At 65.3% G+C, this 26,002-nt stretch overlaps 2 protein-coding genes across 2 annotated transcripts; both read right to left on the reverse strand.

The window, feature by feature from the left end:
- Window positions 1-235: 235 nt before the first annotated feature.
- On the reverse strand, window positions 236-25,760 carry CXXC1 (CXXC finger protein 1). The gene is made up of 15 exons (XM_032094798.1): window positions 25,719-25,760; window positions 25,477-25,573; window positions 24,230-24,330; window positions 22,622-22,725; window positions 20,356-20,511; window positions 17,572-17,598; window positions 16,961-17,107; window positions 14,099-14,206; window positions 13,005-13,189; window positions 11,168-11,375; window positions 9,303-9,413; window positions 7,844-7,893; window positions 6,329-6,425; window positions 4,060-4,212; window positions 236-440 (listed from the first exon to the last, which is right to left on the reverse strand). The coding sequence occupies exons 1-15, from the start codon at window positions 25,729-25,731 to the stop codon at window positions 300-302; spliced, it is 1,698 nt and encodes a 565-aa protein (XP_031950689.1). The 5' UTR covers window positions 25,732-25,760; the 3' UTR covers window positions 236-299.
- LOC116437202 (bifunctional endo-1,4-beta-xylanase XylA-like) lies at window positions 8,045-9,294 on the reverse strand. The gene is made up of 2 exons (XM_032094800.1): window positions 8,330-9,294; window positions 8,045-8,247 (listed from the first exon to the last, which is right to left on the reverse strand). The coding sequence occupies exons 1-2, from the start codon at window positions 9,201-9,203 to the stop codon at window positions 8,114-8,116; spliced, it is 1,008 nt and encodes a 335-aa protein (XP_031950691.1). The 5' UTR covers window positions 9,204-9,294; the 3' UTR covers window positions 8,045-8,113.
- Window positions 25,761-26,002: the final 242 nt, after the last annotated feature.

A 26,002-nucleotide genomic window follows, 5' to 3' on the forward strand; every position in this document is an offset into this window, starting at 1 on the left:
GGGGATCCCCACGGCCTCTGCAGGATCTGGGGGGGCACCGAAACTCTGGGGGGGGGTCTCGAAGGTTCTCAAAAAGGGCCCCCCGGAGCCCCGAGATCCCAGAGGAGCCCCCATTTACCCCACGGACCCCACAGATCTCGTGGACGACCCCTGAATGCCGCTGATGCCCCCCCCACAGACACCCCCAGACTCCTTTTTCACACCCGATTTATTGGGGGATGGGGAGGACCGGGGAAGCAGGGCGTGGGGGGGATGTGGGGAGGGGATGTGGGGGGGTCGTGGGGGTCCCGGGGGGGTGGTCAGCGGTCCGAGCGCAGGTCGGTGGTCAGCGGGTCGTGCTGGATGGTCTGGTGCAGCATCAGCGCCAGCAGCCCGGCGCGGTTGGTCATGGCCGCCCGCACGTTGCGCTCCTGCTCGAAGAGCTCGTCCAGCTTGTACCACTGCGGGACAGGGAGCGTGAGGGGATGGGGACGGGGATGGTGAGGGGACAGGGATGGGGACAGGGACGGTGAGGGGACGGGGATGGGGACAGGGACGGTGAGGGGACGGGGACGGTGAGGGGACGGGGACGGTGAGGGGACAGGGACGGGGATGGGGACAGGGACAATGAGGGGACGGGGACGGTGAGGGGACGGGGACGGTGAGGGGACGGGGACGGTGAGGGGACAGGGACAGTGAGGGGATGGGGACGGTGAGGGGACGGGGATGGTGAGGGGACGGGGATGGTGAGGGGACGGGGACGGTGAGGGGACAGGGATGGGGATGGTGAGGGGATGGGGATGGTGAGGGGACGGGGACGGTGAGGGGACAGGGACAGGGACGGTGAGGGGACGGTGAGGGGACAGGGACGGTGAGGGGACAGGGACAGTGAGGGGACGGGGACGGTGAGGGGACGGGGACGGTGAGGGGACGGTGAGGGGACGGCGACGGTGAGGAGACAGGGATGGGGATGGGGATGGTGAGGGGACGGGGACGGGGACGGTGAGGGGACGGGGATGGGGATTGTGAGGGGATGGGGATGGTGAGGGGACGGGGACAGTGAGGGGATGGGGACGGTGAGGGGACAGTGAGGGGACGGGGATGGGGATGGTGAGGGGACAGGGACGGTGAGGGGACAGGGACGGGGATGGGGATGGTGAGGAGATGCGGATGGGATGGGGCTGGGGAAGGGATGGCGAGGGGATGGGGAAGAGATGGGGAGGGGACAGAGACAGTGAGGGGACGGGGATGGCACAGGGATGGGGATGGTGAGGGGATGGGGAAGGGAGGGGGATGGGGAGGGGACAGGGACGGTGAGGGGATGTGGATGTGGAGGGGACAGGGAGGGAATGGTGAGGGGACGGGGATGAGGACAGTGAGGGGATGGGGACGGGGACAGGGAGGGGACAGGGACAGAGAGGGGATGGGGACAGTGAGGGGATGGTGAGGGGGACGGGGAAGGTGAGGGGAGAGGGATGGTGAGGGGACGGGGATGGGGATGGGGAGGGGACAGGGACGGTGAGGGGATGGGGATGGTGAGGGGACGGTGAGGGGACAGGGATGGGGAGGGGATGGGGAGGGGACAGGGGGACACAGGGCAGCGTGGGGACAAAGGGACATGGGACAATGTGGAGACAGTTCAGGGACAGGGGACGGGCTGGGGACAGAGGGACATGGGACAGTGTGGGGACAAAGGGACGGGGACAATGTGGGACAGGGACAGGGGACAGGCTGGGGACAAAGGGACATGGAGACGCAGGACAGGGCTGGGGGCACGGGGACAGCACCAGTGACAAGGGACCACCCGTGGGAGCATCAGTGAGGACACAGGGACCCCCCCTGGGGACACGGGGACATGGTGAAGGACATCAGAGGGGACACGGGGACAGCCTTGGAGCCACCACTAGGGATACGGGGACACCACAGGGGACATTGTCAGGGACACAAAACACCCTCAGGGACAGAGGGACACCCGGGGGAGCATCGCTGGGGGAACGGGGCCACCCCCAAGGACATTCCTTGGGACACGGGGACACCTTTGGGGTCACCATGGAGGACATCTGGAACCCCCTGGGGACACGGGGACACCTTTAGGGTCACCACAGGGGACATTTGGAACCCCTTGGGGACACTGGGACACCTTTAGGATCACCATGAAGGACACCTGGAACCCCATGGGGACATGGGAACACCTTTAGGGTCACCATGGGGGATATTGGGAACCCCCTGGGGACACAGGAACACCTTTAGGGTCACCACAGGGGACATTTGGAACCCCTTGGGGATACGGGGACACCCTTAGGGTCACCACAGGGGACATCTGGAACCCCATGGGGACATGGGAACACCTTTAGGGTCACCACAGGGGACATTGGGAACCCCTTGGGGACATGGGGACACCCCTGGAGCCACCACAGAGGACATTGGGAACCCCCTGGGGACACAGGGACATCTTTAGAGCCACCACAGAGGACATTGGGAACCCCTTGGGGACACGGGGACACCTTTAGGGTCACCATGGGGGATATTGGGAACCCCCTGGGGACACAGGAACACCTTTAGGGTCACCACAGGGGACATTTGGAACCCCTTGGGGACACGGAGCCACCTTTAGAGCCACCACAGGGGACATCTGAAACCCCCTGAGGACATGGGGACACCTTTAGGGTCACCACAGAGGACACTGGGAACCCCCTGGGGATACGGGGACACCTTTAGGGTCACCACAGGGGACATCTGGAACCCCTTGGGGACATTCAGAACCTCTTTAGGGTCACCACAGGGGACACTGGGAACCCCTTGGGGACACCTTTAGGGTCACCACAGGGGACATTTGGGAACCCCTTGGGGACACGGGGACACCCCTGGAGCCACCACAGGGGACATTTGGAACCCCTTGGGGACACAGGAACACCCTCAGGGTCACCATGAAGGACACCTGGAACCCCCTGGGGACATGGGAACACCTTTAGGGTCACCACAGGGGACATTGGGAACCCCTTGGGGACACGGGGACACCTTTAGGATCACCATGGAGGACACCTGGAACCCCCTGGGGACACGGGAACACCTTTAGAGCCACCACAGGGGACATCTGGAACCCCCTGGGGACATGGGAACACCTTTAGGGCCACCACAGGGGACATTTGGAACCCCTTGGGGACACGGAGCCACCTTTAGAGCCACCATGGAGGACATCTGAAACCCCCTGGGGACACGGGGACACCTTTAGGGTCACCACAGGGGACATTGGGAACCCCTTGGGGACACAGGAACACCCTTAGGGTCACCATGGAGGACATCTGAAACCCCCTGAGGACATGGGGACACCTTTAGGGTCACCACAGGGGACATTGGGAACCCCTTGGGGACACGGCGACACCTTTAGGGTCACCATGGAGGACATCTGGAACCCCCTGGGGACACAGGAACACCTTTAGGGTCACCATGGAGGACATCTGGAACACCTTGGGGACACTGGGACACCTTCAGGGTTACTATGGAGGACATTTGGTACCCTCTGGGGACATGGGAACACCTTTAGAGCCACCACAGGGGACATCTGGAACCCCCTGGGGACATGGGGACACCTTTAGGGTCACCACAGGGGACATTGGGAACCCCTTGGGGACACAGGAACACTCTTAGGGTCACCACAGGGGACATCTGGAACCCTCTGGGGACATGGGAACACCTTTAGGGTCACCACAGGGGACATTGGGAACCCCTTGGGGACATGGGGACACCCCTGGAGCCACCACAGAGGACACTGGGAACCCCTTGGGGACAGCTTTAGGGTCACCACAGGGGACATCTGGAACCCGCTGGGGACACAGGAACACCTTTAGGGTCACCCTGGAGGACATTTGGTACCCTTTGGGGACACAGGAACACCTTTAGGGTCACCCTGGAGGACATTTGGTACCCTTTGGGGACATGGGGACACCCCTGGAGCTGCGGGAGATGCGGGAACACCTTTGGGGGATGCGCTCGGTGCCTCCATCGGGGACACGGGGACACTTTGGGGACGTTTTGGGGACACTTTGGGGACGCTGGCACCCCCCGGGCGGTGCCACCCACCACGCGGACGCGCTCCAGGTCCACCTCGGCGCGGCGCAGCTTCTCCCAGCAGTAGTGGCGGTGGCACTTGCGCTTGGGCACGCGGCAGAAGTCCCCGGTCAGCTCGAAGACGTCGCGCACCAGCGGGCAGCCGCACACCTCGTCCGCGGGCACCTGGGCGGGCACGGGGTCAGCGCCGGCCTCGGGACACCCCGAGCTCCACTGCCACGCCATGTCCACCTCAGGGGCCTGGGAGTGTCCTGGGCACTGCCCATCTCTGCTGTTTCCCCTCTGTGTCCACCTTGAGGGCCTGGGAGTGTCCTGGGCACTGCCCATCTCTGCTGTTTCCCCTCTGTGTCCACCTTGAGGGCCTGGGAGTGTCCTGGGCACTGCCCATCTCTGCTGTTTCCCCTCTGTGTCCACCTTGAGGGCCTGGGAGTGTCCTGGGCACTGCCCATCTCCTGTTCCCCCCCTGTGTCCACCTCGGGGCCCTGGGAGTGTCCTGGGCACTGCCCATCTCCTGTTCCCCCTCTGTGCCCACCTCGGGGGCCTGGGAGTGTCCTGGGCACTGCCCATCTCCTGTTCCCCCCCTGTGTCCACCTCGGGGCCCTGGGAGTGTCCTGGGCACTGCCCATCTCCTGTTCCCCCTCTGTGTCCACCTCGGGGCCCTGGGAGTGTCCTGGGCACTGCCCATCTCCTGTTCCCCCTCTGTGCTCACCTCGGGGCCCTGGGAGTGTCCTGGGCACTGCCCATCTGCTGTTCCCCCTCTGTGCCCACCTCGGGGGCCTGGGAGCGTCCTGGGCACTGCCCATCTGCTGTCCCCCAAAAACCCCCCTCTGTGCCCCCCAAAACCCCCCTCTTTGCCCCCAAACCTGCCCCCCACGCCCACCTTGGGGTCCTGGGAGTGCTCGGGGCACAGATCCCCTAAATCCCACCCCAAACCCCCCTCAGTGCCCCCAAACCCCCCTCAGTGCCCACCTTGGGGTCCCGGGAGTGCTCGGGGCACAGATCCCCTAAATCCCACCCCAAACCCCCCTCAGTGCCCCCAAACCCCCTCAGTGCCCACCTTGGGGTCCCGGGAGTGCTCAGGGCACAGATCCCCTAAATCCTACCCCAAACCCCCCTCAGTGCCCACCTTGGGGTCCTGGGAGTGCTCGGGGCACAGATCCCCTAAATCCTACCCCAAACCCCCCTCAGTGCCCCCAAACCCCCCTCAGTGCCCACCTTGGGGTCCCGGGAGTGCTCGGGGCACAGATCCCCTAAATCCCACCCCAAACCCCCCTCAGTGCCCACCTTGGGGTCCTGGGAGTGCTCAGGGCACAGATCCCCTAAATCCCACCCCAAACCCCCCTCAGTGCCCACCTTGGGGTCCCGGGAGTGCTCGGGGCACAGATCCCCTAAATCCCACCCCAAATCCCCCTCAGTGCCCCCAAACCCCCCTCAGTGCCCACCTTGGGGTCCCGGGAGTGCTCAGGGCACAGATCCCCTAAATCCCACCCCAAAACCCCCCTCAGTGCCCCCAAACCCCCCTCAGTGCCCACCTTGGGGTCCCGGGAGTGCTCAGGGCACAGATCCCCTAAATCCTACCCCAAACCCCCCTCAGTGCCCACCTTGGGGTCCTGGGAGTGCTCGGGGCACAGATCCCCTAAATCCTACCCCAAACCCCCCTCAGTGCCCCAAACCCCCCTCAGTGCCCACCTTGGGGTCCCGGGAGTGCTCGGGGCACAGATCCCCTAAATCCCACCCCAAACCCCCCTCAGTGCCCACCTTGGGGTCCCGGGAGTGCTCGGGGCACAGATCCCCTAAATCCCACCCCAAACCCCCCTCAGTGCCCACCTTGGGGTCCCGGGAGTGCTCGGGGCACAGATCCCCTAAATCCCACCCCAAACCCCCCTCAGTGCCCACCTTGGGGTCCCAGGAGTGCTCAGGGCACAGATCCCCTAAATCCCACCCCAAACCCCCCTCAGTGCCCCCAAACCCCCCTCAGTGCCCACCTTGGGGTCCCGGGAGTGCTCGGGGCACAGATCCCCTAAATCCCACCCCAAACCCCCCTCAGTGCCCACCTTGGGGTCCCAGGAGTGCTCGGGGCACAGATCCCCTAAATCCCACCCCAAACCCCCCTCAGTGCCCCCAAACCCCCCTCTGTGCCCACCTTGGGGTCCCGGGAGTGCTCGGGGCACAGATCCCCTAAATCCCACCCCAAACCCCCCTCAGTGCCCACCTTGGGGTCCCGGGAGTGCTCGGGGCACAGATCCCCTAAATCCCACCCCAAACCCCCCTCAGTGCCCACCTTGGGGTCCCGGGAGTGCTCGGGGCACAGCACCTGCAGCCGCTTGCAGTAGGTTTTGCTCTGGGGGTTGTAAACGTCACAGAACAGCCGGGTGGCCCTGGGGGGACACGGGAGGTGACCTGGGGGGGTGGGGGGGGGGACACAGGGGGCTGAGGGACCCCCCCCCAAACAGCCACAACCCGCCCAGGGTGCTCCCACCCCTTCCCAGGAGAATTTAGGGTGCTGGGACGCCCCCCCTTGACCCCAAACACCCCCCTGGGTGCTCCCCCCCCCGGTGCCCCCTCCCCAGGGTGACACCCCCTCCCCCAAGGCCCCCCTTGGGTGCTCCCACCCCATTCCCAAAAGGATTTAGGGAGCTGGGACCACCCCCTTGACCCCAAAGCCCCCCCCGGGTCCTCCCCCCTCCCCAGGGTGACACCCCCTCCCCCAAGGCCCCCCCCCGGGTGCTCCCACCCCATTCCCAGGAGGATTTAGGGGGCTGGGACCCCCCCCCCCTTGACCCCAAAGCCCCCCCCGGTGCCCCCTCCCCAGGGTGACACCCCCTCCCCAAACAACCCCCCTTGGGTGCTCCCACCCCATTCCCAGGAGGATTTAGGGGGCTGGGACCCCCCCCCCCCACCCCAAAGGCCTCCCCTGGGTACTCCCACCCCCCACCTTGGAGGATTTAGGGGGCTGGGACCCCCCCTTGACCCCAAAAGGCCTCCCCTGGGTGCTCCCACCCCATTTCCGGGAGGATTTAGGGTGCTGGGACCCCTCTTGTCGCCCAAAGGCCCCCCTGGGTGCTCCCCCCCCCGGTGCCCCCTCCCCAGGGTGACACCCCCTCCCCAAACGACCCCCCTTGGGTGCTCCCACCCCATTCCCAAAAGGATTTAGGGGGCTGGGACCTCCCCCGACCCCAAAGCCCCCCCCCGGGTCCTCCCCCCTCCCCAGGGTGACACCCCCTCCCCCAAGGCCCCCCCCCGGGTGCTCCCACCCCATTCCCAGGAGGATTTAGGGTGCTGGGACGCCCCCCCCCGACCCCAAAGGCCTCCCCTGGGTACTCCCACCCCCCACCTTGGAGGATTTAGGGGGCTGGGACCCTCCCCGTGACCCCAAACACCCCCCTGGGTGCTCCCACCCCATTCCCAGGAGGATTTAGGGTGCTGGGACCCCCCCCCTTGACCCCAAAGCCCCCCCTGGGTCCTCCCCCCTCCCCAGGGTGACACCCCCTCCCCCAAGGCCCCCCTTGGGTGCTCCCACCCCATTCCCAAAAGGATTTAGGGGGCTGGGACCCCCCCCCCGACTCCAAAGGCCTCCCCTGGGTACTCCCACCCCCCACCTTGGAGGATTTAGGGGGCTGGGACCCCCCCCTTGACCCCAAACACCCCCCTGGGTGCTCCCACCCCATTCCCGGGAGGATTTAGGGTGCTGGGACCCCCCCCTTGACCCCAAAGCCCCCCCCCCCGGGTGCTCCCACCCCATTCCCGGGAGGATTTAGGGGGCTGGGACCCCCCCCGGTGCCCCCTCCCCACTCACCCCTCGATGCGGGTGGGGTACATGGACCCGAAGGACGTTTGGCTCTCGTACTGCAATGGGGTGGGGGGGTCACGGGGGGGGCAGGGATGGGACCCCCGAGACCCCCCCCCAGAGGGACCTCAACCCCTATAGAGCCCCCTCCCCCACCCCAAAGCCCTCCCATAGGGTCCCCAGGGCCCCCCAGCCCCTATAGAGCCCCCCCCGGCCCCCCAAAGGGATCCCTGGGACCTCTGTAGGGGCTGGGGGTGGTGCCAAGCCCCCCAAATTGTCCTAAAAGGGTCCCTCAGGAGCTGAGAGAGTGCCAGAGATCCCATGGATGATCCCACAGATCCCAGGAGCCCAAGGAATCCCACGGATGATCCCACAGACGATCCCATGGACCCCAGGACCCCTCAGAGTCCCATCTATCCCATGGACGATCCCACAGATCCCACAGATGATCCCATGGACCCCAGAGAGTCCCATACATCCCATGGGTGATCCCACAGATCCCACGGATGATCCCATGGGCCTCAGGAACCCAGAAAGTCCCACGGACGATCCCACAGATCCCAGAGTCCCAGATGTTCCATGGACGATCCCACAGATCCCATGGATGATCCCACAGATCCCACAGACGATCCCACAGATCCCAAGACTCCACAAAGTCCCACACATCCCATGGGTGATCCCACAGATCCCAGGAACCCAGAGAGTCCCACACATCCCATGGATGATCCCATACATCCCACGGGGGATCCCACAGATCCCAGGACTCCCCAGAGCCCCATACATCCCATGGATGATCCCAGAGATCCCAGGAACCCACAAAGTCCCACACATCCCATGGGTGATCCCATACATCCCATGGATGATCCCACAGACGATCCCACAGATCCCAGGACCCCCTGGAGTCCCATACATCCCATGCACAATCCCATACATCCCATGGGTGATCCCACACATCCCATGGGTGATCCCACACATCCCACAGAGGATCCCACAGATCCCAGGACCCCCCAGAGCCCCATACATCCCATGGATGACCCCACAGACGATCCCACAGATCCCAGGACCCCTCAGAGTCCCACACATCCCATGGATGACCCCACAGACGATCCCACAGATCCCAGGACCCCTCAGAGTCCCACACATCCCATGGACGATCCCATACATCCCACAGACAATCCCACAGATCCCAGGACCCCCCAGAGTCCCACACATCCCATGGGTGATCCCACAGATCCCATGGACCCCAGAAACCCATAGAGTCCCACAGATGATCCCACAGATCCCAGAAAATCCCAGATGTCCCACAGACGATCCCACAGATCCCAGGACCCCCCAGAGTCCCACACATCCCATGGATGATCCCACACATCCCATGGATGATCCCACAGACGATCCCACAGATCCCAGGACCCCCCAGGACCCCCTAGAGGTGCCCGCAGCCCCGGCAGGTGCCCGCAGCCGGGCACACCTTGGCGTAGCAGCGCTCCATGTGCCGCAGGGCCACCTTGGGGTTGATGGGGTGGCCGCAGGACACGCAGAAGATCTGCAGGTCCGTGTCCTCGCTGTCGCCCTCCGTGCTCTGCGGGGTCAGCGGGCTCAGGGGGCACCCACGGAGCGGGGCGAGATGGGGTCAAGGGGTTTGGGGGCACCCGGGTGCTCCAGGGAAGGGTCATGGGGTTTGGGGGGGGGACCTTGGTGTTTATGGGGTACCCAAGGATTGGGGGGGGACCCAGGGATTTGGGGGGAATTGATGGGTTTGGGGGTGCTCCAGGGAGGGGTCAAGGGGTTTGGGGGGGACCAGGGGGCACCAGGGTGAGGCTCAGGAAGGACTCAGAGATTTGGGGGGAACCCAGGGATTTGGGGGGGACCCAGGGACTGGGGGGACCCAAGGATTGGGGGGACCCAAGGATTTGGGGGGGGACCCAGGGATTGGGGGGACCCAGGGATTTGGGGGAACTCGGGGATTGGGGGGACCCAGGGATTTGGGGGGAATTGATGGGTTTGGGGGTGCTCCAGGGAGGGGTCAAGGGGTTTGGGGGGGGACCAGGGGGCACCAGGGTGAGGCTCAGGAGGGACCCAGAGATTTGGGGGGAACCCAGGGATTTGGGGGGGACCCAGGGACTGGGGGGGACCCAGGGATTGGGGGGGACCCAGGGATTTGGGGGGACCCAGGGATTTGGGGGGAACCAGGGATTGGGGGGGACCCAAGGATTGGGGGGGACCCAAGGATTTGGGGGGGGACCCAAGGATTGGGGGGACCCAGGGATTTGGGGGAACTCGGGGATTGGGGGGACCCAGGGATTTGGGGGGAATTGATGGGTTTGGGGACACCCAGGTGTTTCGGGAGGAACCGGGATGAGGCTCAGGAGAGACCCTGGGATTGGGGGGGGACCCAAAATGGGGAGAACTGAAGGGTTTGGGGGCACCCAAGGGTCTGGGTGGGACCAGGGTGGGACCAGGGTGGGGCTCAGGAGGGACCCAGAGATTGGGGGGACCCAGGGATTGGGGGGGACCCAAAATGGGGAGAACTGAGGGGTTTGGGGGGTCCCAGGGTGAGGCTCAGAAGGGACCCAGGGATTGGGGGGGGACCCAGGGATTTGAGGGGGGACTCGATGGGTTTGGGGGCGCTCCAGGGAGGGGCCAAGGGGTTTGGGGGGGACCGGGGGTCCCAGGGTGAGGCTCAGGAGGGACCCAGCGATTGGGGGGGACCCAAAATGGGGAGAACTGAAGGGTTTGGGGGCACCCAAGGGTCTGGGTGGGACCAGGGTGGGACCCAGAGATTTGGGGGGGACCCAGAACAGGGAGAATTAAAGGGTTTGGGGGCACCCAGGGGTCTGGGTGGGACCAGGGTGGGGCTCAGGAGGGACCCAGAGATTGGGGGGACCCAGGGATTTGGGGGGAATTGATGGGTTTGGGGGCACTCCAGGGAGGGGCCAAGGGGTTTGGGGGGTACCAGGGGGCACCAGAGTGAGGCTCAGGAGGGACCCAGAGATTGGGGGGGACCCAGAACGGGGAGATTTGAAGAGTTTGGGGGCACCCAAGGGTCTGGGTGGGACCAGGGTGGGGCTCAGGAGAAACCCAGAGATTGGGGGGACCCAAAATGGGGAGATTTGAAGAGTTTGGGGGCACTCAAGGATCTGGGTGGGACCAGGGTGGGACCCAGAGATTTGGGGGGGACCCAGAACGGGGAGATTTGAAGAGTTTGGGGGCACCCAGGTGTCCACAGAAAGGCAGAGGGGGCTCAAGTGGGACCCAGAACGGGGAGAACGAGCGGGTTTTGGGGACGCCCAGATCTGCGGGAGGGTGCCCGGGGGTGCCCGGGGGTGCCCCCACCTCCTCGTCCTCGCGGGGCGGGTGGCCCTTGGCGCGGGCGATGAGCCCCTCGAGCTCGTGGAAGCGCCGCTCCATCTCCTGCAGCCGCAGGCGCGCCTGGTGCTGCTCGCGCCGGATGCGCTCCAGCAGCCGCTTGCCGTGCTCCTCGGCCACGCACGGGCTCTGCTGCCACTGCTGGATCCGCTGCGGCAGGATCTCGTAGATCCGGCTGGGATCGGGGAGGGAAAGGGTTAATGGGGACTCTGGGATCCACTGTGGCAGGATCTCGTAGATCCGGCTGGGATCGGGGAGGGAAAGGGTTAATGGGGACTCTGGGATCCACTGCTGGATCCACTGAGGCAGGATCTCATAAATCCAGCTGGGATTGGTGGGGAAGGGGTTAATGGAGACCCTGGGATCCACTGCAGCAGGATCTCGTAGATCCGGCTGGGATCGGGGGGCAAAGAAAGGGTTAATGGGGACTCTGGGATCCACTGAGGTGGGATCTCATAGATCCGGCTGGGATCGGGGGGCAATAAAGGGTTAATGGGGACCCCGGGATCCCTGGGATCCACTGAGGCAGGATCTCGTAGATCCGGCTGGGATCGGGGAGGGGAAAGGGTTAATGGGGACTCTGGGATCCCTGGGATCCACTGCTGGATCCGCTGCGGCAGGATCTCGTAGATCCAGCTGGGATCGGGGGGAGGAAAGGGTTAATGGGGACTCTGGGATCCACTGAGGCAGGATCTCATAGATCCAACTGGGATTAGTGGGGAAGGGGTTAATGGGGACCCCGGGATCCCTGGGATCCACTGAGGTGGGATCTCATAGATCCAACTGGGATTGGTGGGGAAGGGGTTAATGGGATCCCCAGGATGCAGTGCCAGGATCCCGTGGATCCAGGTTGGGATCAAGGGACGGAGAAAGTCTGTACTGGTCTGTACTGGTCTATACTACTCTGTACCAGTTTATACTGGTTTATACCATTCTGTACTGGTTTATACTGGTCTATACTGTTCTATACTGGTCTATACGGCTCTATACTGGTTTGCAGTGCTCTATACGCTTCTGTACTGGTTTATACTGGTTTGTACTGGTCTATACGGCTCTATACTGCTTTGCACTGCTCTATACCCTTCTGTACTGGTTTATACTGGTTTGTACTGGTCTATACCACTCTATACTGGTTTGCACTGGTCTATACCACTCTGTACTGGTCTATACTGGTTTGTACTGGTCTATACTGGTTTGCACTGCTCTATACTATTCCATACTGGTTTATACTGGTCCATACTGTTCTGGACTGGTTTATACCACTCTATACTGCTTTGCACTGCTCTATACCATTCCGCGCTGGTTTATACTGGTTTGTACTGGTCTATACTGCTCTATACTGGTTTGCACTGCTCTATACCATTCTGTACTGGTTTATACTGGCTTGTACTGGTCTATACCGCTCTATACTGGTTTGCACTGTTCTATACCATTCTGTACTGGTTTATACTAGCATGTACTGGTTTGTACTGGTCTATACCGCTCTATACTGCTTTGCACTGGTCTATACTGGTTTGCACTGCTCTATACTCTTCTGTACTGCTTTATACCGGTTTGTACTGGTCTATACCACGCTATACTGGTTTGCACTGCTCTATACCATCCCGTACTGCTTTATACTGGTTTGTACTGGTCTATACTACTCTATACTGGTGTGCACTGCTCTATACCATTCCGTACTGCTTTATACCGGTACGTACCGGTCTATACTGGTTTACACTAATCTATACAGGTCATTCCTAGTTTATGCTGCTCTACACCGCTCTGTACCGGTCCATACTGGTCCGTACTGGTCGGTACTCACTTGGCAGCCAGTTTGATGCCGCAGGCCTCGCTGCAGTACTTGGAGGGCGGGCGCGCGGGGCGGGTGCAGCCGGGGCCCAGGCACTGCCCCAGCCCCGCGGGGTCCCGGGCGTCGGCGCGCTCGGGGTGCCCCCGGCGCTCGCGGTGCCGCGCCCGCTGCCGGTGCCGCTTGTAGCGCTCCTCCTTCTGCACCAGTGAGCACCAGTTAGCACCAGTTAGCACCAGTGAGCACCCAGTAACCTCCCAGTAACCACCCAGTGCCGCGCCCGCTGCCGGTGCCGCTTGTAGCGCTCCTCCTTCTGCACCAGTGAGCACCAGTTAGCACCAGTTAGCACCAGTGAGCACCCAGTAACCTCCCAGTAACCACCCAGTGCCGCGCCCGCTGCCGGTGCCGCTTGTAGCGCTCCTCCTTCTGCACCAGTGAGCACCAGTTAGCACCAGTGAGCACCAGTGAGCACCCAGTAACCACCCAGTAACCACCCACTAATCACCCAGTAACTCCCCAGTAACCACCCAGTGCCGCGCCCGCTGCCGGTGCCGCTTGTAGCGCTCCTCCTTCTGCACCAGTGAGCACCAGTTAGCACCAGTGAGCACCCAGTAACCACCCAGTGCTGCGCCCGTTTGTAGCGCTCCTCCTTCTGCACCAGTGAGCACCAGTGACCACCAGTAACCCCCCACTAATCACCCAGTAACCACCCAGTAAGCACCCAGTGCCATGCCCGCTGCCGGTGCCGCTTGTAGCGCTCCTCCTTCTGCACCAGTGAGCACCAGTAACCACCCAGTAACTCCCCAGTAACCCCCCAGTAACCACCCAGTAACCCCCCAGTGCCGTGCCCACTGCCAGTGCTGCTTGTAGCACTCCTCCTTCTGCACCAGTGAGCACCAGTAACCCCCCAGTAACCCCCAGTAACCCCCCAATGCCGCACCCGCTGCTGGTGCCCCTCGTAGCGCTCCTCCTTCTACCCCAGCACCCCCCAGTACCCACCCAGTACCCACCACGTACAGCCCAGAGCCCTCCCAGCGGCCCCTCCCATCAACCCTCGGAGCCTCCCAGTAACCCCCAGTAGCTCCCAGTGCCCCCCAGTAACCCCCCACCTTCTTGTCCGACTTCTTCTCGCGCCGCTTGACGTGCTTGACCTTCACGGCGCGTTTGCGCAGGACGGGGTCCAGGAACGGCGCGTCCTCGGCGTCGCTGAGCCAGGGCTGCCGGGACCGGGCACACGTCGGGCACGTGGTGGGCACGCGGCGGGCACACGGTGGACACACGTCGGGCACGTGGCGGGCACACGGGGGGGACAGCCCCGATGCACCTCGGGGCGCAGCCTGGGGCGGGGACGTGCCAGGACACGCCTCGGGGACACCCCTGATGTGCCAGGGCACCCTGGGGACACCCCTGATGTGCCAGGGCTGGGGACACCCCTGACTGTGCCAGGGCACCCTGGGGACACCCCTGATGTGCCAGGACACCCTGGGGACACCCCTGATGTGCCAGGGCTGGGGACATCCCTGACTGTGCCAGGGCACCCTGGGGACACCCCTGACTGTGCCAGGGCACCCTGGGGACACCCCCTGACTGTGCCAGGGCACTCTGGGGACACCCCTGACTGGGCCAGGGCACTCTGGGGACACCCCGGATGTGCCAGGGCACCCTGGGGACACCCCTGACTGTGCCAGGGCACTCTGGGGACACCCCCTGACTGTGCCAGGGCACTCTGGGGACACCCCTGACTGTGCCAGGACACCCTGGGGACACCCCCGATGTGCCAGGGCACTCTGGGGACACCCCGGATGTGCCAGGGCACCCTGGGGACACCCCTGACTGTGCCAGGGCACTCTGGGGACACCCCGGATGTGCCAGGACACCCTGGGGACACCCCCTGACTGTGCCAGGGCACCCTGGGGACACCCCTGACTGTGCCAGGACACCCTGGGGACGTTTGGGGACATCTGGGGACACGTCCTGACACACCTGGAGCTCACCGTGATATGCAAAAGCACCGCTGAACAGCCTAAACCAGGCCTAAACGGCCTAAACCAGGCCTAAACCAGGCCTAAACAGCCTAAAACCAGGCTTAAACCAAGCCCAAACGGCCTAAACCAGGCCTAAACCAGACCTACACAGCCTAAAACCAGGCCTAAACAAACTAAACCAGGCCTAAACCAGGCCCAAATGGCCTAAAACCAGGCCTAAACCAGGCCTAAACCAGGCCCGAACAACCTAAAACTAGGCCTAAACCAGGCCTAAACAAACTAAACCAGGCCCAAATGGCCTAAAACCAGGCCTAAACCAGGCCCAAACGGCCTAAAACCAGGCCTAAACAGACTAAAACCAGGCCTAAACAGACTAAAACCAGGCCTAAATGGCCTAAAACCAGGCCTAAATGGCCTAAAACCAGGCCTAAACCAGGCCTACACGGCCTAAACCAAGCCTAAAACCAGGCCTAAATGGCCTAAACCCGGCCCTGACACACAAAGCCACCCCTAAACAGCAGAAGCTCGGAGGGACCTGGGGGTAACCGGAGCGCCCAAGGGGTACTTGGGGTGCCCGGGGGGGGTGGTTTTGGGGTGCCCAGGGGGCGGTTTTGGGGTGCCCGGGGGGCGGTTTTGGGGTACCGGGGGGGCGGTTTTGGAGTGCCCGGGGGGGAAGTTTTGGGGTGCCCGGGGGGGGCGGTTTTGGGGTGCCCGGGGGGGCGGTTTTGGGGTGCCCGGGGGGGCGGTTTTGGGGTACCGGGGGGGGGTTTGGTGTCCCGGGGGGCAGTTTCGGGGTGCCCAGGGGGGGCAGCTCTGGGGTACCAGGGGGCGGTTTTGGGGTCCCGGGGGGGCAGTTTTGGGGTGCCCAGGGGGGGCAGCTCTGGCGTACCAGGGGGCGTTTTTGGGGTGCCCGGGGGGGGCAGTTTTGGGGTACCGGGGGGCGTTTTGGGGTGCCCGGGGGGCGGTTTTGAGGTGCCCAGAGGGGGCAGTTCTGGGGTGCCCAGGGGGGGCAGTTTTGGGGTACCAAGGGGGGCGGTTTTGGGGTGCCCAGGGGGGGCAGTTCTGGGGTACCAAGGGGCGGTTTTGGGGTGCCCGGGGGGCAGTTCTGGGGTACCAGGGGGAGGTTTTGAGGTGCCTGGGGGGAGGTTTTGGGGTGCCCGGGGGGGCAGTTCTGGGGTCCTGGGGGGTGGTTTCGGGGTGCCGGGGGGGCAGTTCTGGGGTACCAGGGGGCGGTTTTGGGGTGCCCGGGGGGAAGTTTTGGGGTGCCCGGGGGGGGCAGTTTTGGGGTACCGGGGGGGGCAGTTTTGGGGTACCGGGGGGGGTTTTGGTGTCCCGGGGGGCAGTTTCGGGGTGCCCAGGGGGGGCAGCTCTGGGGTACCAGGGGGCAGTTTCGGGGTGCCTGGGGGGGCAATTCTGGGGTACCAGGGGGCGGTTTTGGGGTCCCGGGGGGGCAGTTTTGGGGTGCCCAGGGGGGGCAGCTCTGGCGTACCAGGGGGCATTTTTGGGGTGCCCGGGGGGGGCAGTTTTGGGGTACCGGGGGGCGTTTTGGGGTGCCCGGGGGGCGGTTTTGGGGTGCCCAGAGGGGGCAGTTTTGGGGTGCCCAGGGGGGGCAGCTCTGGCGTACCAGGGGGCGTTTTTGGGGTGCCCGGGGGGGGCAGTTTTGGGGTACCGGGGGGGGCAGTTTTGGGGTGCCCGGAGGGGGCAGTTCTGGGGTACCAGGGGGCGGTTTTGGGGTGCCCGGGGGGCGGTTTTGGGGTGCCCGGGGGGCGGTTCTGGGGTACCAGGGGGCGGTTTTGGGGTGCCCAGGGGGCGGTTTTCGGGTGCCCGGGGGGGGCAGTTCTGGGGTACCAGGGGGCGGTTTTGGGGTGCCCGGGGGGCGGTTTTGGGGTGCCCAGGGGGCGGTTTTGGGGTGCCCAGGGGGGGCAGTTCTGGGGTGCCCGGGGGGGGGCGGTTTTGGGGTGCCCGGGGGGCGGTTTTGGGGCTCACCAGGCCGTGCTCGTCGAAGGCGCCGGCGCAGAGCTCCTGGTAGAGCCGGGGGTCGAGGGGCAGCTCCTCGTCCGAGAGGCTCTCGGGGGGCCCCGGCCCCAGCTGCGACTTCAGCAGCTCCAGGTCCCCCTCGCGCCCCCGTGCCAGCTGGGGGGGGGTCAGCACCGCCAGGGACCCCCCCGGACCCCCCCACGGCGCCCCAGGACCCCCCCATGGCACCCCAGGACCCCCCCCACACCCCCCCCAAGGACACCCTCATCGGTTGGGGGGGGGGGTCAGCACCGCCAGGGACCCCCTGGGACCCCCCCAAGGCACCCTGGGACCCCCCCCTTGTGCTCCCACAGCAGTCGGGGGGGGGCTCAGCCCCACCAGTGACCCCCCCAAGGCACCCCAGGACCCCCCCATGGCACCGTGGGACCCCCTTGCAGCAATCGGGGGGGGGGGGGGTCAGCACTGCCTGGGCACCCCCACCCCAGGGCTCCCCCCCAGCACCCCAGGGGGACCCAGGATTTTGGGGTGGCCCTCCCCGCCCCCCCTCCCCCCAAGCCAGGCCTGGCCCCTCCCCCCCTTCCCCTCCCTTCCCCACCCCCCCCAGGGCCCCGGGGACTCACCGAGGTGGGGAAGTACTTGTAGGACTCCTGTGGGGACACGGTGGGGACACGTCAGGGACACACAGACACGGGGACACACGGACACGGGGACACAGGGACACACGGACACGGGGACACACGGACACGGGGACACACGGACACGGGGACACAGGGACACACGGACACGGGGACACAGGGACACATGGACACGGGGACACACGGACACGGGGACACACGGACAGGGGACACACGGACACGGGGACACATGGACACGGGGACACACGGACACGGGGATACACGGACAAGGGACACAGGGACACACGGACACGGGGACACACGGACACGGGGACACACGGACAGGGGACACACGGACACGGGGACACATGGACACGGGGACACACGGACACGGGGATACACGGACAAGGGACACAGGGACAGGGGACACACGGATAGGGGACACACGGATAGGGGACACAGGGACACACGGACACGGGGATACACGGACAGGGGACACAGGGACAGGGGACACACGGACACGGGGACACACGGACACGGGGACACATGGACACGGGGACACAGGGACACACGGACACGGGGACACACGGACACGGGGACACAGGGACACATGGACACGGGGACACAGGGACACACGGACACGGGGACACACGGACACGGGGACACACGGACACATGGACACGGGGACACAGGGACACACGGACACGGGGACACACGGACACGGGGACACAGGGACACACGGACACACGGACACAGGGACACACGGACACACGGACACAGGGACACATGGACACGGGGACACACGGACACGGGGACACACGGACAGGGGACACACGGACACGGGGACACATGGACACGGGGACACACGGACACGGGGATACACGGACAAGGGACACAGGGACACACGGACACGGGGACACACGGACACGGGGACACACGGACAGGGGACACACGGACACGGGGACACATGGACACGGGGACACACGGACACGGGGACACACGGACAGGGGACACACGGACACGGGGATACACGGACAAGGGACACAGGGACAGGGGACACACGGATAGGGGACACACGGATAGGGGACACAGGGACACACGGACACGGGGATACACGGACAGGGGACACACGGACAGGGGACACACGGACACGGGGACACACGGACACGGGGACACATGGACACAAGGACACACGGACACAGGGACACACGGACACGGGGACACACGGACAGGGGACACAGGGACACACGGACACGGGGACACACGGACACACGGACACGGGACACAGGGACACACGGACACAGGGACACACGGACAGGGGGACACACGGACAGGGGGACACATGGACACGGGGACACACGGACACGGGGACACAGAGACACATGGACACGGGGACACGGGGACACACGGACACAGGGACACACGGACAGGGGACACAGGGACACACGGACACGGGGACACACGGACACGGGACAGAGAGACACAGGGACACAGGGACATGGGACACAGGAACAGGGTGGCACAGAGACACAGGGACATGGGAACACGGGACAGAATGACACAGGGACACGGGACAGGGTGACCCAGGGACATGGGACACTCGGGTACACAGGGACACGGTGACACACAGACACGGGACACAGGGACATGGGACACAGGGGAGGGTGGCACAGGGACACGGGGACACGGGACAGGGAGACACAGGGACGCACAGACATGGGGACATGGGCACACATGGGGACATGAGACAGGGAGACACAGGGACAGGGTGACACAGGGACGTGAGAACATGGTGACACAGGGAGATGGGGACAGGGTGACACAGGGACACGGGACAGGGTGACAAAGGGACACGGGACACTCGGGGACCCAGGGACACAGCGGGGACACGTCAGGGTGGCACAGGGACACGGGACAGGGTGACAGAGGGACATGGGGACAAAGTGACACAGCGACACAGAGGGACACACGGACATGGGGACAAGGTGACAGAGGGACATAGGACACTTGGGGACACAAAGACAGGGGACAAGGTGACAGAGGGACATGGGACAGGGTGACACAGGGACATGGGACACTCAGGGACACAGGGACATGGAATAGGGTGACACAGGACATGGGACACTCGGGGAGCCAGGGACACAGCAGGGGGACACAGCAGGGGGACACAGGGACACGGGACAAGGTGACAGAGGGACATGGGGACAGGGTGACACAGGGACACACAGACACAGGGACAAGGTGACACAGGGATATGGGGACATGGGACAGGGTGACCCAGGGACACGGTGACCCAGGGACATGGGACACTCGGGGACACAGGGACGTGGAACAGGGTGACACAGGACACGGGACACTTGGGGACCCAGGGACACAGCAGGGACACAGCAGGGACACAGCAGGGACACAGCAGGGTGACCCAGGGACACGTCAGGGTGGCACAGGGACACAGCAGGGACACACAGAGCAGCTTGGTGGGGGGACACGTGAGGAACAGGGGACGTGCCACGAGCGCGCCACATGCAGCACACGGGACAGGGTGACAAAGAGCCACGGGGACAGCGCAGGGTGGTGACAAAGCACGGGGTCACACCACGGGATGGGTGACACACGGGCACAAGACGGTGACAGAGCCACAGGATGGGTGACACACGGGCACAAGACGGTGACAGAGCCACGGCACGGGGACACAGCGACAGAGAGCCAGGCTGGGGACACGCCGGGGACACGCCGGGGACACGCCAGGGACACGCCAGGGACACGCCAGGGACACGCCGAGCGTCCCCTCACCCGTGCCCGCAGCTGGCACTGCCGCAGGCGGCACTTCTGGCGGATTTTGTTGGGGCCCCCGAATTTCTTCATGTCCCGGCAGAAGTCGCACTGGCCGCAGTCCTCGGGGCGCCGGCACGCCTCGCACTCGCCGCACATGCGGGCAGAGCGCTTGATCTGCGGGGGTTTGGGGGGGTCAGGCACCCCCAAAAACCCACCAGGGATGCCCCAAAATACACCAGGGATGCCCCAAAACCCAAAAGCCACCAGGGACACCTCAAAAAACCCACCAGGGATGCCCCAAAAGCCATCAGGGAAACCCCAAAAACCCATCAGGGAAACCCCAAAACCCACCAGGGATGCCCCAAAAGCCATCAGGGATGCCCCAAAACCCACCAGGGATGCCCCAAAACCCATCAGGGAAACCCCAAAACCCACCAGGGATGCCCCAAAACCCATCAGGGATGCCCCAAAAACCATCAGGGAAACCCCAAAACCCAGCCATGGTCAGCCCCACCTCGCACTCGCCGCACATGCGGGCAGAGCGCTTGATCTGTGGGGGTTTGGGGGGTCAGGCACCCCAAAAAACCCACCAGGGATGCCCCAAAAGCCATCAGGGATGCCCCAAACCCAAAATTCACCAGGGACACCCCAAAACCCAGCCATGGTCGCCCCCACCTTGCTTGCACTCGCCTCACATGTGGGCTGAGCGCTCGATCTGCAGGGGTTGGGGGGTCAGGCACCCCAAAAAACCCACCAGGGATTCCCCAAAATTCAGCAGGGATGCCCCAAAAGCCATCAGGGATGCCCCAAAACCCAAAAGCCACCAGGGACACCTCAAAAAACCCACCAAGGGCACCCCAAAAAACCCACCAGGGACGCCCCAAAATTCACCAGGGACGGCCCAAAATTCACCAGGGATGCCCCAAAACCCAAAAGCCACCAGGGACACCTCAAAAAACCCACCAAGGGCACCCCAAAAAACCCACCAAGGATGCCCCAAAATTCACCAGGGATGGCTCAAAACCCAAAATTCACCAGGAACACCCCAAAACCCATGAGGGACACCCCAAAACCCACCAGGGATGCCCCAAAATTCACCAGGGATGCCCCAAAAGCCACCAGGGACACCCCAAAATTCAGCAGGGACGGCCCAAAATTCACCAGGGATGCCCCAAAACCCAAAAGCCACCAGGGACACCTCAAAAAACCCACCAAGGACACCCCAAAAAACCCACCAAGGATGCCCCAAAATTCACCAGGGATGGCCCAAAACCCAAAATTCACCAGGAACACCTCAAAACCCATCAGGGACACCCCAAAACCCACCAGGGATGCCCCAAAATTCACCAGGGATGCCCCAAAAGCCACCAGGGACACCCCAAAATTCACCAGGGACACCCCAAAAGCCACCAGGGACACCCCAAAAGCCAAAACCCACCCAAACCCCAACCTGGGGGGGGTCCCAGGCACCTGGAGCGGGTCAGGGTCACCCAAATCTCCCCCAAAACACCACCCAGGCCTCTGGTGCCCCCCCAAATCCCCCTCCTGAAGGACTCAGGCACCTCCCAGCCTTGGGGTCTGCCCCGTTGTGGGGTCCCCACGTTGTGAGCTGACCCCAGAGCCGTGCCCAGGACCCCCCCAGAGCCGTGCCCAGGACCCCCAAACGCCCCCAGAGTCGTGCCCAGGACCCCCCCAGAGCCGTGCCCAGGACCCCCGGACCCCCCCCAGAGCCGTGCCCAGGACCCCCAAACGCCCCCAGAGCCGTGCCCAGGACCCCCCAGAGCCGTGCCCAGGACCCCCCCAGAGCCCCCCCCAGAGCCGTGCCCAGGACCCCCCCAGAGCCATCCCCAGGACCCCTGGACTCCCCCAGAGCCGTCCCCAGGACCCCCAAACACCCCCAGAGCCCCGGGGAACCCCCGGACCCCCCCCCAGATCCATCCCCAGGACCCCCGAACCCCCCCCCAGAGCCGTGCCCAGGACCCCCAGACCCCCCCAGAGCCGTGCCCAGGACCCCCAAATGCCCCTAGAGCCGTGCCCAGGACCCCCAGACCCCCCCCAGAGCTGTCCCCAGGACCCCCAAACCCCCCCAGAGCCGTGCCCAGGACCCCCAAATGCCCCCAGAGCCGTGCCCAGGACCCCCAGACCCCCCCCAGAGCTGTCCCCAGGACCCCCAAACCCCCCCAGAGCCATGCCCAGGACCCCCGGACCCCCTCAGAGCCGTCCCCAGGACCCCTAAACGCCCCCAGAGCCGTGCCCAGGACCCCCGGACCCCCCCAGAGCCCACCTTGGCCGCCCGGCCCTGCTCCAGCTCCTGCCCCTTGGCCCCCTCGTGCTCCTTCTCCCGCCACTTCTTGTGCCGGTACCGGATCTCCAGGGACGGGTCCTTCTCTGGAGACGGGGTCAGAGAGACCCTGAGCCCACCCCTGAGCCCATTCCCACCCCAAATCCCACCCCAAATCCCACCTCTGCTGCTGAGACCCCTCCCCTGAAGGATCCACGTCTCCCCCCTCCCCAATCCCAGCCCAGCTCCCTCCAATCTGCGATTCAGGACCCCAAAAACCAACACCGACAGCCCCAAAACCACACTCAGGGGTCTGAGACCCTCCCCAAAAACCACCCAGACCCCCCCAAAGTGTCCCTGGAACCCCCCGGATCAGCTCCCCCAGCCCCCCTCACCGCAGCCCAACACTCCTGGATGAGCCCAGAGCCCCCCAGAGCTCCCCAAAGCCCCCTCAGAGCCCCCCAAAGCCCCCCAGAGCCCCTCACCATGGCGCTGCCACTCCTGGATGGCCCCCAGAGCCCCCCGGAGCCCCCCAAAGCCCCCTCACCGCAGCCCAACACTCCTGGATGGCCCCAGAGCTCCCCAAAGCCCCCCAAAGCCCCCCCAGAGCTCCCTCACCATGGCACTGCCACTCCTGGATGGGCCCCAGAGCCCCCCGGAGCCCCCCCAGAGCCCCCCAAAGCCCCCCAGAGCTCCCTCACCACGCCACTGCCACTCCTGGATGGTCCCCAGAGCCCCCCGGAGCCCCCAGAGCCCCCCAATGCCCCCCAGAGCCCCTCACCACGGCACTGCCACTCCTGGATGGCCCCAGAGCCCCCCGGAGCCCCCAGAGCCCCCCAATGCCCCCCAGAGCCCCTCACCATGGCACTGCCACTCCTGGATGGGCCCCAGAGCCCCCCGGAGCCCCCCCAGAGCCCCTCACCATGGCACTGCCACTCCTGGATAGGCCCCAGAGCCCCCCAAAGCCCCCCCAGAGCTCCCTCACCATGGCACTGCCACTCCTGGATGGTCCCCAGAGCCCCCCGGAGCCCCCAGAGCCCCCCAATGCCCCCCAGAGCCCCTCACCACGGCACTGCCACTCCTGGATGGCCCCAGAGCCCCCCAAAGCCCCCCAGAGCCCCTCACCATGGCACTGCCACTCCTGGATGGGCCCCACAGCGCCCCAAAGACCCCCAGAGCCCCCCAAAGCCCCCCAGAGCTCCCTCACCATGGCACTGCCACTACTGGATGGCCCCAGAGCCCCCCCAGAGCCCCCCAAAGCCCCCCCAGAGCCCCTCACCATGGCACTGCCAGCAGTACTACACTCGGATGGACCCTCAAAGCTCCCCAAAGCCCCCCAAAGCCCCCCAAGAGCCCCCTCACTGCAGCATTGCCAGCAGTACCACACTCGGATGGACCCCCAGAGCCCCCCAAAGCCCCCCAAATCCCCCCAGGAACCCTCCTCACCATGGCACTGCCAGCAGTACCACACTCGGATGGACCCCCAGAGCCCCCCAAAGCCCCCCAAAGCCCCCTCACCGCGGCACTGCCGGCAGTACCACACTCGGATGGACCCCCAGAGCCCCCCAGAGCCCCCCCAGAGCCCCCCAGAGCCCCCCGGAGCCCCCTCACCGCGGCACTGCCGGCAGTACCACTCGCGGATGGCCTTGGCCATGCGCTCGGTGATGTTGATGCAGTCCCCATGGAACCACTCGTTGCAGTTGTCGCAGCCGCTGCGGGGTGGGGAGGGGAGGGGGAGACACTGAGACCCTCAGCTCCCTCCCCCCCACCCCCAAAACAGCCCAAAGGGACCCTGCACCCCCCATGCGGCTTCAAGGGACCCCCTCCCACACCCCCGGGAGCAAAGAGAGCCCGGGACCCCCAGCCCTGTGTCCCCCCACCATGGAAAGCGCCCCTCCCCCAGAGCCCTCCCATGGCAAAGCAGCCGGGACCCCCCATTCCCCCCTCACACCCTGGAGCATTTGGGGACCCCCCCATTCCCCCCTCACACCCTGGAGCACCTGGGGACCCCCCAGACCCCCCCTCACACCCTGGAGCACCTGGGGACCCCCTATTCCCCCCTCACACCCTGGAGCACCTGGGGACCCCCGGACCCCCCCTCACACCCTGGAGCACCTGGGGACCCCCCATTCCCCCCTCACACCCTGGAGCACCTGGGGACCCCCGGACCCCCCCTCACACCCTGGAGCACCTGGGGACCCCCCCAGACCCCCCCTCACACCCTGGAGCATTTGGGGAGCCCCCCAGACCCCCCCTCACACCCTGGAGCATTTGGGGAGCCCCCCATTCCCCCCTCACACCCTGGAGCACCTGGGGACCCCCCCAGACCCCCCTCACACCCTGGAGCACCTGGGGACCCCCCAGACCCCCCCTCACATCCTGGAGCACCTGGGGATCCTCCGGAACCCCCCCTCACACCCTGGAGCACCTGGGGACCTCCGGACCCCCCTCACATCCCGGAGCACCTGGGGACCCCCCAGACCCCCCCCTCACACCCTGGAGCACCTGGGGACCCTCCGGAACCCCCCCTCACATCCTGGAGCACCTGGGGACCCCCGGACCCCCCCTCACACCCTGGAGCATTTGGGGACCCCCCCAGACCCCCCCTCACACCCTGGAGCACCTGGGGACCCCCCCAGACCCCCCCCTCACACCCTGGAGCACCTGGGGACCTCCGGACCCCCCTCACATCCCGGAGCAGCCGGGGACCCCCCAGACCCCCCCCTCACATCCCGGAGCAGCCGGGGACCCCGATCCCCCCGGCCCCCCTCACATCCTGCAGCACTTGGGGACCCCCGGACCCCCCCCTCACATCCCGGAGCAGCCGTGGACCCCCATTCCCCCCAGACCCCCCTCACATCATGAAGCAGTTGATGTCGGGCTTGCGGCACACGCAATAAACCGGCGCATTCTCCTCCCCGCCCGGGGCCGCCTCCGCGTCCGAGAACTCGCTGTCCTGGAGGGTAACGGCGAGGGGGGGGTGTCAGGGCCTGGGGGGGTCACCCCGCCGCCAATAGACACCCCAGACACCCTGCCCACCCCCCAACCCCCTCGCTCCCCACTGCAGACCCCGCCCGGGCCCGCACAAAGCCCCGGTTCCCCCTCCCCACCATCGCCGCCGCCACCGAGGGACGCTCCCGGCTAGGCCCAGCCACGGCCGGAAGCGAGGGCGCGTCCAACTTCCGCTTCCGGGTGAGGGTGCGCCCGCCCACAGCATGGCGGCGGCCAGGGCGGGGAATGGCGGCGGCCAGAGGGAGCCGCCATGTTCGGGGCAGGCGTCACCCAAAGAAAAACGCGAGAGACAGCGGCGATGGGACAGCGTTTATTGGGGGACATGGGGGGCACTGGGGACATGGGGGGACACTGAGGGGACAATGGGAGCAC

Source organism: Corvus moneduloides, chromosome 34 (assembly GCF_009650955.1).
Source record: "Corvus moneduloides isolate bCorMon1 chromosome 34, bCorMon1.pri, whole genome shotgun sequence".
In the NCBI taxonomy this organism is placed as follows: Eukaryota; Metazoa; Chordata; class Aves; order Passeriformes; family Corvidae; genus Corvus; species Corvus moneduloides.

Excerpts from the sequence above, each read along its gene's own strand:
- LOC116437202 (XM_032094800.1), bottom strand. The coding sequence starts at position 9,203 with ATGTGTGGGATCATCCATGGGATGTGTGGGACTCTGGGGGGTCCTGGG. Across the intron at positions 8,248-8,329 it reads TGGGATCATCCGTGGGATCT|ATGGGACTCTGAGGGGTCCT; the intron begins GTGGGATCACCC and ends TCCATGGGATAG.
- CXXC1 (XM_032094798.1), bottom strand. Across the intron at positions 22,726-24,229 it reads GTACTGCCGGCAGTGCCGCG|AGAAGGACCCGTCCCTGGAG; the intron begins GTGAGGGGGCTC and ends CCCCGTCTCCAG. Across the intron at positions 4,213-6,328 it reads AGCACTCCCGGGACCCCAAG|GTGCCCGCGGACGAGGTGTG; the intron begins GTGGGCACTGAG and ends GTGCCCGCCCAG.